Below are 12,092 nucleotides of genomic sequence, written 5' to 3'. Positions count from 1 at the left end.
CTCATAACTAAAAATGAAATTATTTTGTATTGTTTTTTTTAAAATGTATTTACAGGAGTTAAAACCCACTCGAATGTGTTGTGCTTCTTGTCATGTTAATGTTTGACCTTCACTGCATGAGTTTGGCACTGGGACCCTCAGTTCCTCTGCTCTCACTTAAAATCTGAGTTTAAGACAAGACAAGCTGTTGAAGTGAAGTCCAGTTTTTGTCCAGTAGTTCATATTGATAGATTCTGAGACAAAGTGACCGAGATGTGACTTTATTTTGTATTATCTCTAGGCAAAAAATAAAATCACATCAGACACAAATGAATTAGAATAAAATGCAGATATTAGACCACATCACAGCAGCTTTGTGGGTTACTAACTTAAATACAAATGAAAAAGTGAATACAATTGAAACCACCTTGGTGTATAACAACTATTGTATCTCAACAGTAAAAACATTTGTTTTACCCTCTCTGTAGTTCAAAAATTAAGAATAATAGTACAAATAATAATAATAATAATGATGATGATGATGATCACAACATATTTCGACCCCCCCTATCTAGTTTTTTTAAATGTATTTTTTTTTTCATCTTATTTCACTCTGTTGTTTTGACTGAGTTTTAGGTCACTACGTGAGTTGTGCAAAAGTGCAAAAAATGGCCAAAGTATAGCTTTTAACTTCCGATGTCGCTAGAAATGAAAGCACAGACTGAGAATAAGAGATGCACAGAGTGCGTAGCACATCCTCGGTGTGCGTGTTTTGACCAATAGGCGGTACTGTGCCATTCTTCATGGAGCTTTCTCCATCTCCAGCCCCGAGGACAACGCTGCATCCCTGCGTTGCTGTGCTCCCTAATTGACCTAAATACTGGATCTCTACCATCCCTCAAGGCGAGACCGCATCACACCGCGTGCACGAGGAGTCTGAGAAGAACGAGACCGTCTCGTGATGTTGTGTGTGTGTTTTCTTTCTGGAGTAATTCCGCGTCGCTTCTAAACGAAATATCGGTCAGGATCTAAGCAGAGCTCTCAGCTGCATGCGTGGACGGCTGCGGGATGGTTTCACGCGGAGCGCGGCACACTCCCGGCTGGAAGCAAGGCACATTCCTGGCGAGGATTTCGTAAAAAAAAAAAAAAAATCCATATCCGGGATATTTCTTTTTTTTTTAAAGATGAAAGCTACTTGGGAGCGCACTGCCGAGGTCAACATGCCCGACGACGAGGTGCCGAGATCGAAGCTCGGTCCTCCGTCGAGAGGGTCCTCTTTTTACATCGAGAATCTGCTGCGGATCGCGCACAGCGGGGCTCCACCGGAGGAGCGCGTGGAGAGCCCGAGCCCGAAAGTTACCGGCCACGGCGCGGCGATCTCTCCGGGACAGCGGACGCAACGCGCGCACGGCGGGGAGGCGCCGAACCGGAGCGCGACGTCCCCAAACTCGGCGTGCGCCGCTTGGAGAAGTGAGTGCACCTGTCAGTCACCAATCGGACTGGTCTCCTAATCTGGCGATGCAGATGTTGTGAGGAGTATTGCTCTCATTCCGTCTGCTGCTTCCGGATTATCTGCTATTGCGGGGTTGAGCGGGAATTAAAAACTGGGGTTTTGCAAAAAAAAAAAAAAAAAAGATCTTCACTACTTGACCCCACGGAACCAGTAAATACGTTGGGACGTACATCATATTTTGGACCAGAATGAGGGTATATAGTGCGCAGTATTTATCCCCCTTGCAAAACACACATACACACACACACACACACACACACACTATATGCAAACCCCTGGTTCTCCATAGGGGAACGAGAGGACATGCGATGACCACGTTTCCACGTGGGACTCCCACCGCGTAAAACACCCAAACTCTCCAATTTTCACCCTGTTTTTGTCATTCCGATGTTCAAAATGGACGCAGCGGAGCTCTCGCGCTGTATAGTTTGTTTATAATGTGGCAGAAGACAGCAAGGTGCAAAGCGGCGGAGATGTCCAATGGCGTTTTGCCTTTGTACGCGCAATTAAGCCAAAAAAAGTGATCCGTCGATGTTTTTCTCCTTCGATCTCATAGGTCTACCGTGCAAAGATGAACAAACGGACCCTGTGTCGACGAGCGACCGGGATTCCCCGACTCCAGCGGGACGGGCGGACATGGACGAGCCGGAGGAGAGGGGGGACGATAGTTTGACGGACGACAGAGAGGAGGACGACGCGCACTCCTCCTACAGCTGTGATACAGGTGAGGCCACACAGACACAGTTCGCGGTCTGTATGCATGCGCCGCGGGGGGGGAAGTAGTCCGCCCAGCGCTGCGCTTTTAGCACGAGGGCACCACGCATGCGCTGTCCACCTGAAACGCTTTACTCGGGCATAGCGGTTTGCCACATCCAAAAGGGAACTTTGAGTTGTTGGTGTCTTTTCAGTTTGGTACAGTTTGCTCATTTTTTTCTGATGGCCTGTGTCTGCAGAAGATGTTCACAAGAGGTCTTTCATCCCCACTTGGTCACCACCAATTGTCTTCCCATAATGTCTTTATCACAATAAAGACTGCTAGTGATATAAAATGCACTGTTCCAGGAGTTGTGACCAATCCCAGTTACTTTGACCCCTCCACAGCCGACATGAAAGTGGCGCGGAAGAAGAAGACCCGCACCGTGTTCAGCCGGAGTCAGGTGTTCCAGCTGGAGTCCACTTTCGACCTGAAGCGCTACCTGAGCAGCTCGGAGCGAGCCGGGCTGGCCGCGTCGCTCCAGCTCACCGAGACCCAGGTGAAGATCTGGTTCCAAAACCGCAGGAACAAGTGGAAGAGGCAGATCGCCGCGGACGTGGAGTCCGGCGGCGCCGGCGTCCCCTTCGGCGCCCGGAGGGTGGTCCGAGTTCCCGTGTTGTATCGCGAGAGCGTCGCGGCCCCCGGGCCGCCGAGCGGCCTGCCCCACGTGAGGTCGACCATGGTAGGCTTCTCCAACGCCATCAACTACCCATTGACTTCCCACTTCGCCTACCCCATGTCGTTCCTAACGCCACAGATGACTGGACTGGTGTGACTTTGAGGGTGGAGGGACCAATACTCGTTGCTCTTTGGACACTGAAGTAAATCAAATAAAGATGCTGCAAAAATATAGTTTTTTCGTTCAGTTTCATACGGCATCAGAGTCGATTCGTCCTTTCTTTATGGTTTCAGAGGTGAAATGAACCATCATGATCTTTGAATGGCTGCTTTAACCCTTTAAACAAGACTCGCTTTCCCCGTGGTTGTTTCGCAATTTATTTTAAGTCATTTTAAGATTTAGTGCAAAATAAAGAAATGGACATTTTTAAAACCGCAATAATAATCTGTCTACAATCACATCCTCTGTCCTATCCAGAGCATATTTCACACCACTTAACACTTGTTTCACATTTGATTATTTTACACAGACATTGTACTGATGACCCAGGAGGAGGTCAAACCAGAGTGAATAAGACTCTCACATATCAGTACTTGTATATAAGACCAACAAATTATGATGAATGAGAAAATAACAACAAGTGCACGAATGCTCAACATGAATGGAACAAACTATAACTATAATTACCAGTGTTACAAGTATACACTAAATCAGGCCCTAAATTTCCATTTTCTATGTTTTTGTGTTTGCCTCATATCTTTATTCCATGTCTAATGGAGATTGTTCTCACATGTTTACAAAGATAGTCATACATACACAGCTTTGAATGTTTTTAACACTGGTAATATGATAAACAGTGTCCTCAGACTGATACAAAATAGCAGACTTCATCATTTATATAAAAAAAAGGTTATGGCCACTTTTGTGAGCATGCATGGTGCATGAGGATTATTCTTTGACAGTTTTCTTTTTATCAAGAGTATTTTAGAAATACTTTTGTACACTGATATGTTCACAAATGAATAAAATGCTCAAATAGTTAGTGTTTTTTTTTTTTTTACCAGCAACGCAACATGTGTTTTCTGTCCTTTGTAGCAAATACATCTGTTAAAACAGGGGTATCAAATGTTGGATCCAAGAGTATAAAGTTTCAACATTAAAGTCAGGGAGTAAACTAAACATAAGAGAACTACGCGTGGGGAAGGGAGACGACGTAAATGGCCACGTATCATGAGCCAAGGTGCAGTGTGAACAAAAAAATAAATAAAGTTTTATATCCAGCAAACCCACGGTGCTACTCACTTTACTCTTGGCCTAAGGGAGCTCAAAGGAACTCTGCAAACGTCTCCCATTTGCTCCGTCTGGTGCACGAAGCCAGCGGGCAGCAGACTCGATGACAGGAAGAAGAAGGTGGGGGGGGGGGTAAGCGTTTAAAGCTACAACATGGCAGCCAGACGTACACATTTGCATCCCGCCCTCATCGGCCCCCGCGACCTGCTCCAATCAAAAGCCGCTTCGCCGCAGTCTTCCGGGTCGCCGGAGAGCGTCGCGCCCCGCTCCTCTGCGCGCGGGCTAGTCGCTGCCGCGGCGCAATGGTGCTCGGAGCGTACGCGCACACGTCGGCGTTTCGGGAATCTCGGAGGAGCGGATGCAATGCCCGGGAACATGAGCAAAGAAGAGGATGCCCCGACGCGGAGCGCTTCTCTGACCTTCACCATTGACAACATCCTGAACCTGAAGCACGGGTCGTCGAAGGCGCAAGGGGACGCTCGGTGCAAGGGCGACGTGGAGGCGCGGTACGACGAGGCGTGGGACGTCCGGAGCAGGCATGGCAGCGGGGCAGACGAGACAGGTAACTGGGAACTGTAAAAAAAAAAACGAAAACGAAAATATTGTTTTATGGCTAATGCATTCGATAAATACACACAGATTGAGGCGGATATGGCGAGGAGCAAAAGTCGTTTTCTATCAACCATTACTAATGATCTTTTGCAGTGATTGTGCAACCTAAAATAACAACTAGGCTATGTGCGTTCGCCGGCGTTAAAGCAGTCGTGTCGCTTCGTTCACAGCGCAAAAGAAGCCCAGAGTCCGCCGCGCCGACTCCGGGGAAAACACGTCGCTGCTGACCGACGGCTCCTGTCCAGGGGCGCAAGGTGCGCGCACAGCCGAGGACGCGTCCGAGCGTGCCCGCGCGGACTCTAAGGCCACGGTCAAGAAGAAGACGCGCACCATCTTCTCCAAGAGACAGATCTTTCAGCTGGAGGCCACTTTTGACATGAAGAGGTACCTGAGCAGCTCGGAGAGAGCGTGCCTCGCCGGCTCCCTGCAGCTCACCGAGACGCAGGTCAAGATCTGGTTTCAGAACCGCCGCAACAAGCTGAAGAGACAGCTATCCACGGACATGGAGGGGCCGCTGACCGCCGAGCACCTCTCAGAGGCGGGGGAAAATGTGCAATTACCGACTTTTTACAAAGACAGCAGCCTGCTGGGCGGATGTTTGTTACCGATGCCCTTCCCCGTCGTGTACCCGACTGCGACCGCTGCGCCTTACATCTACTTCTCCAACACTGGCAAATATTTTGGCCTGTTTGATGCAGACTGAGGATTTCCTTTGCTCGGGATCAGATGAGAGTGTGTGGACAGTCGGACATACGCGTTTCTCCCCTTTTTTGGCTGTAGGCCTATCACTTTTTAAAAAGAATTGTATTTACATAATAAAAGTATTTCCAAGTCCAAACTCAACATATCAACTAATCCAAGACATGCATGTGCCACTTTTTGTATCATTATTATAATTATAATCATTATTGTTTATTAGGATATTATTATTGTTATGAGGATGATGCTTAAGGCGTCTGAATAGAAATCTTAGACAAATGTGCGTGCGTAATGTGATCTGAACGAATGCACGTTATCAACTTTGTTACTCCACGTCACTCACCGTCTCTCTGTCGTATTCCGGTGTTCAACTTTAAAATACGTTGCGAAACACTCCGTTTTCTATTCATATGGCCTTATTATTATTATTATTATTATTATTGTTATTGTCATAATTGTTATTAAATAACGAAACGCCCGTTGGTTTTCACGCGATATTTCATATGGCTGTGAATGCAGTTATGAATTTTGCAATAAATGTGTAATATTTGCAATTTCAGCTGAGTATGTTGCCTGAAGCTGAGTAGTAGACAAAACAACCTCCAAACACAAGAATTCCTTGTGTTTCATTACATTCCTTTTTTCTTTTTTTTTTAAATGTGCATCGTGCAGCGTAAAACAATCTAAGACTGTTTGAGTCATTTAATTAAGTCATTAAATCATGGCAACAAGTTGAAGTTAAGGGGTTTTCTCTGATGTGGCAAAGTTGGGGTTAATCCGTGCTTTCTTAAAACCTGACTCGGTTGTATTCGCACGTGCATTAAGACCGAGGTGCAAAAACAACATTATGATGATATCCTTTCTATCAAACAACGTATTTGAAATAATACATATTCATTTGGTGCAATAATGACCAGCGGCAGCCGCTATCTTACGATAGTGGAACAATTCTGATATATGTTTTACTTTAATAGAAGTAGCAAAAGAGATTATAAAAAAATACTTTAATTGCAAATTTTGCATTGACAAATTTACTGTAAGTACAGGTGGGCTACAACAAATTAGCATTATATACATTTCAGAATAGATTTATGCTTTTGGATTACAACCATTATGCATCCCTGTTTGTACTTTCATCTAATTTAAATAAGTAGTTTATTTTTATTTGACTTATAATTGATTAGAAACAAATGCAAAGTAACTCAATATGCAAATTAGGTTAAAACAATATTTGCCTTAGTGCTACAACATCTCATACAATGTAAACACTTGAGAAAAATGCCTCAAAATAGTATTTTAGTGAATGTATTTGTGCCAAGATTAACCTCAGCCAATCAGATAAATTCTACAGAACTCAACTTAACAAAAACTTTTAGCTCATCCATCTATTGAAAGACATAATCATTATACTTTCAGTTAAAACCATAGCCTCATTCAGAATGATTTAGAAGAGAAGAGAGCATTCTCTCTCCTGCAATTATTCTAATTATCTGTCAAATATATGTACGGCAAACTACTACGACTTAGTAATTCCTAAAGAATATGCATAATCACATTTACCAAATACAGTTTGAAGCATTGCAAGCATTGGAGCAGCGATGTGAGGAGAACATTTTTGTGGCAGCACTTAATACAACAGAGCAAATGGTTTTGACATCCATATGTAATATAATCTTTTCAGATCAGCATCCCTTAGCAGTGTGTGGAGTTTCTGGTGAGCTTCTGAGATGCTTTTTTTTTGGCAAAACAAGCAAAGGAAAAGAAAATCCAAGAATAATGCAGGACTTTATTGATAAACAGAATATAGTCAAATGTTTAATGTAATCATTGTAAATAACAAAGTAACATATGGTTGAAAAAAGCCACTTCATGGGAGAAGGCTATAATTGTATATCTCAGCACTGATTGTTGACCAATTAATACAACATTATCTTTGTGCCGCAGGATTTACATTCTAACACTGCTCAAGCAAACTTCCAAAAAGCACAACCAAGAGTCTTGGAGTGAGACTGATTGATTGCATTCACTGTTCAACGGACACCTTCCATCTTTGACCAACAGGAAGCTCTTGCGTTTTTTATTTTAAAAGAAAATCATTGGTGATTTGTGTCAAAGTGTCGCATCTCTGCATGACGCCACAAAAAAAAAAAAAAAAAAAGTAAAATGGACTTGCATCAGTGCTTCCGGAGAGAGATTTTCTTTCCTAAAAGGCCCAGCAAGCTGCACTTACATCGCCCGTTTCCGGGTCACTTCCCCCCTTCTCCCTGCTCTCTCCCTGTCACAGCCGCTCAAGGCCCCGCCGCTGTTAACCTGTTCACTCAACCACTTGGTCCGCCTGCAGACCTCATTGGTTTTTCTCCGCCGGGGTATCAGTGCACGTCGAGGTTCGGCGGGAATCTCGCTCATTCTCACGAGGGCAAAGGAGTTGCTGCCCCAATGTGTCGCGTCTAGAAAGAGGAAAGAAAGGACACGATGACGTCCTATTGCGCTGAAGTGTTTCCCGAGAGCCTAATTTCAGGGCTCAAACCAGTCATAACTATTGACAGCACTGTTATAGATGAAATATTAGATAGCAAGGTAGTAACTAAACTACTGCAGGACCCGGCCTTAAAGGCTTTGAGGATCATAGTATCCCAGCAGCAGGAGCCCTTTGAAAAATGGTAATAATCAGGAATCGAGATAAAGCAGCCATTGAGAAAATGTATCTATCTATCTATACTATAGCCAGCATACAGTAAATAATTCAAGATATGGAATCTCATTGGCAATTTGCATCGTTTTAATACCCCCTAAAGTGTATTTTAAAAAGTTATGTCAATTGACTAAATGTTTGGTGAGTTGAATTGTTAAATTATTGTTGACGATACAAAAGTCTTTGCAAATACTTTTTTTCACGATGGACTACAAATTCAAAGGGATGTATGCTCTGACCGCTGTGAATATATGAATATACATATATATATACATGGTATATTCATGATGCTGTCAAAAATCAGTTTGCACCATCACATCTGGGACAAAATGAGTGTGGTGCTGTGTTGCAAGCTCCCCGATCTTGCCTTAGAAGTTAGAATTTGTTAAAAGTGCTCAAAGTTAAAAAAAAAAATTGCGATCAAAAACCTTAAACGACGCTTTAAAAAACGGAGCCAACAAGCACAGACCTGAAGATGGTGATTTTTAAATGAGGTGTCTGTGTGTGTGACCTACATTAGAAGTTTACAGACAAACAATTCAGAAACCTTCAAACAACAATGAAAATGTTATTCTGGTGTATGTTTTAGGGTTAAAGAGACAATGAGTACTTTTTTTCTTCTAGCCTTAGAGTATATATAACTGAGACAGAGAAAATAAACCCCATATTGTGCAATTTTAATATGATGATGTTAGCCTGTTTAAACACAAATTGTTCATAATAAAGAAAGAACTGATAGTACAGACTTGTCATTTTATTCAGTTATTTCTGTGTTTTGTTGGTGGTGGGAGGACACTTGAGTTAACTTAAGTTAACAATCGTTTATCCCAAGTTAATTTGGACAAACGATTTAGCCTCCAGCATCTAAAAATATGACTGGATTTAATTTAGGTTGAAGGTCACGTTTCACACCAAGGGGTCAATATTTAAAACGAGCCTGCAGAGGATGAATGGAAAATGTAGCAGTACAGGCTCGTGTGCAGAAGCACCCGCTTGGCATGTGTCTGAGGTGGGGCGTGTGTGTGTGTGTGGGGGGGGGGGGGAGAGGGGTGGGGGGGTTTAGGTCGGGTGGGGTTTACAGTCGCCAGACTTCCCGACTCTCCCCGCCGTCAGAACACTTGTGAGCGCAGCAGCAGCGCCGGCTCTTTGTGTCTCAGCACTCCGCTCTGCAGCCACAGGGTTCAAGTGACCCCACCGGCTGCCTGCAGTCTGCCCCGGGCCGGGCCCGGGCTGCACCCCACACCCCCCCCCACCACCACCACCACCACCCTACCACTCCACCCCCAGCTTCGTCGGTCTGAGGCGTAAGAAAAAATCCATTAAAATCTCAAGCTGATCAAAAAGAAGCCCAAAAGCCACCATATGCACTCATTTAAGGCTATCGATGACTGGCGAGCATCGCGGGGTAGCTTAATACATGCGATTGACTTCCTGCCAGCGGTGGCAACAAAGGCCGTTTTTCTACAAAGAAACGGAGCTGCGAGCTTGGCAGAGTTATTCCAGGCCAACGTGCACCTCAGGGCCATCCAGAGCTGTCAGCACGTTCCCCCGGTTCGCCCATCAGTAACCCCCCAAAAAGCACATGGTTTCCATTCGCCGCTAAACGCACGAACGCCGAGCGCCACTGTTTTGAGATCGTTGATCCCCAGATTGCAAGTGATGACGGTCCCACTGGATGACTGTGGTGGGAGCTCGTCTCATGCCGCCAGCGTGCAAGTATGGAGACGAAGAGCCGACGGCCGGGGCTTCGTTTTATCTGAAAGATCACGTCCGAAATGCGGAGGGGGGTGAAGGGGAGACCAACGTAGACGCACATTCTGCAGACGCACAGCACCACTTTGCATTATTTTGCACTGGGCCAAACTGGGCCCGTGTGCCAGCTAAAGGATCGTCAATCTCGTCTCCGTCTCGACGCGTTGTCACGTCTCGTCTCATCTCCTTGACACGGAGTGGCCGCTGTGATCGGGGTTCCGGTATCAATCGTTTGCCCCCCCCCCCCCCTGGCGGTGGTTAAAGGAGCCTTCGTAGCCATTCGTTCACACTTCCTGGCGCCCAACGCTGACAAAACAGGCCTGTTTTGCTGTGAGCTATCTTTGTGCATTCTAAGATGGGATTTATAATTACTACCAATTACGGTTGGAGCTGCCTGGAGGTATGCTGGTTCTGGAGCAGCCACTTACTGGGATGCTTGAGCTTAATTTCCTTAACATGAATCAGAAGCCAGCCGTAATTGATACAACTGTTACTTTTGGGAGGGGTAGTAAACAGTGGAAAGTTGGAGAGACACAGGAGCCAAAGGCTTAAAGATAAAAATGTGATATGCGCCAAATAAAAATTAGGAGTCCCGCATGGGACGTCCAGAACCTTCACTTGTGATCATCAAAAAACGGTAATTCTTTTCGCAGGGTTGTGCTACACTCGGGCTGAGAGGGTGGTTTGTTCAAAGGACTCGATGACGCGGCACTTTACAACATAAACAACACCCCATTCATTACCATTCGTAACCTGATAGCGACCAGGGGGGGGGGATCTTGACCCTCCCGCCAGACTTTCAGAGGGCTTATTGATCCATTAATTTCATCGACTTCAGCGGTCTGCAGTGACAGAGTGCCTCTGTAAATTGGATGGGGGCCGAGGGATTACAGTGACCGTATCTGATGAAAAGGTCCTGCACGAGCGGCGGCTACAGACAACAAAGCCAAAGGTCGTTCACCTTCCTCTGTCGGGAACTGGTCTCCTGCGTCAAAGGGTCCAAGGCCCCCTGGTGGCAAAACACAGCCACAGCAGTGAAGAGCGGCCAAACGTGAGCGGATGCTCTTCACAGTTCGAGATGCTCGCTGGGGAAGGAAGCGGTGGGAGGACCAGGGCACCTGGAGGATGCTGAATTGGTGTTTTTGTCTCTTATTTCACATTTATGTTTAAATACTAATTCAACCAGCCTCTATTTGTATTTCTTTTAAAAAGGAATAACGCCAACAATGAGGACATTGAGGTCATGTGGGAGTTTTGTTGCCATTTCATACCATATACATAGATTTTGGACAGAAACGATGATGGTCAACCTTTTTTTCTTTTTTAAACAAGTTTATCTCACACATAAAGTAAATTTAGGAGCCGTTTTCTAGCTTTTGAAAGTGTCACATCATCAGCAGAGCTCTTCAGAGTATTCTTCTGAAAAGAAAACTAAGGAATTTGACACTATGACAGTATGACTTTGTAAAAGGCAAAGTGTGTCCATCCCTGTTTACCATAAACGATTTATTTAATAAAACAATAAGAATCATTTTCAAAGGACTGTATTTTGCGCTGCTGCATCAAATTAATTTCCCTAGTTGTTCTCACATGAGACGCCTCAGTCTTGAGGAAGGAAGAAGTCTCACATGTATAAAAAAAGACTGCGCCAGTGTGAAACCTCTCAGTAACAGATGCGGTGTCAGAACACAAAGTCTCCGGGGAAATCAAAACATATCGTTGCGTGTACATTTGCCGCAACATCCCTCCGAGTGCGGCAACAACGGGTCATTTCGACGTGGCCTCCGGGATGAAAAGCCCTGACCTTCGAGGGCACCGTCTAGTCAGTGATCCGACCCGGGGTCGGGTGTCTCCCGTCCACGAGCAGCAACGAGACACGGCGCAGCCTTTCGGAGTGACAGAAGTTATGAAAATTATTTCACGAAGTAGAACTTTGACGCCAGAGACGCCAGAACTCGCCGCTCTCCTATCAAGCCGCTCTCCTCTTTGGGATCCGTGCACGTTACCAAAGCCACACTGAAATCAATAGTACAAGTTGGAGGAAACAGATACTTGAGACTAATGGACACTGGGATTTGCCGGGCTGATGGGCGCAAAGGGGCTGAAATTCATGTGGATACGGAGATCACAGGCCGGTGGGCTCCGAGGGGGCGAGAGGAGGTCACAGGTTGCTTTGACAGCC

General features: G+C 45.4%; 2 protein-coding genes across 2 annotated transcripts; both read left to right on the top strand.

Annotated features, from left to right (window-relative positions):
• The first annotated feature begins 931 nt into the window (after positions 1-931).
• Positions 932-3,353, top strand: LOC119223109 (homeobox protein HMX1-like). The gene is made up of 3 exons (XM_037480195.2): positions 932-1,449; positions 2,049-2,216; positions 2,594-3,353. Exons 1-3 carry the CDS (start codon positions 1,029-1,031, stop codon positions 3,019-3,021), a joined length of 1,017 nt encoding a protein of 338 aa, XP_037336092.2. The 5' UTR covers positions 932-1,028; the 3' UTR covers positions 3,022-3,353.
• Positions 3,354-4,308: 955 nt separating this feature from the next.
• On the top strand, positions 4,309-5,490 carry LOC119221754 (homeobox protein HMX1-like). Its single transcript, XM_037477813.2, has 2 exons — positions 4,309-4,717; positions 4,938-5,490. Exons 1-2 carry the CDS (start codon positions 4,309-4,311, stop codon positions 5,468-5,470), a joined length of 942 nt encoding a protein of 313 aa, XP_037333710.2. The 3' UTR covers positions 5,471-5,490.
• Positions 5,491-12,092: the final 6,602 nt, after the last annotated feature.

The sequence above is a fragment of the Pungitius pungitius genome, chromosome 1 (assembly GCF_949316345.1).
Source record: "Pungitius pungitius chromosome 1, fPunPun2.1, whole genome shotgun sequence".
NCBI lineage: Eukaryota > Metazoa > Chordata > Actinopteri > Perciformes > Gasterosteidae > Pungitius > Pungitius pungitius.
Note: the sequence above shows the minus strand (reverse complement) of the source record. Positions and strands in the feature narration are given on the sequence as shown.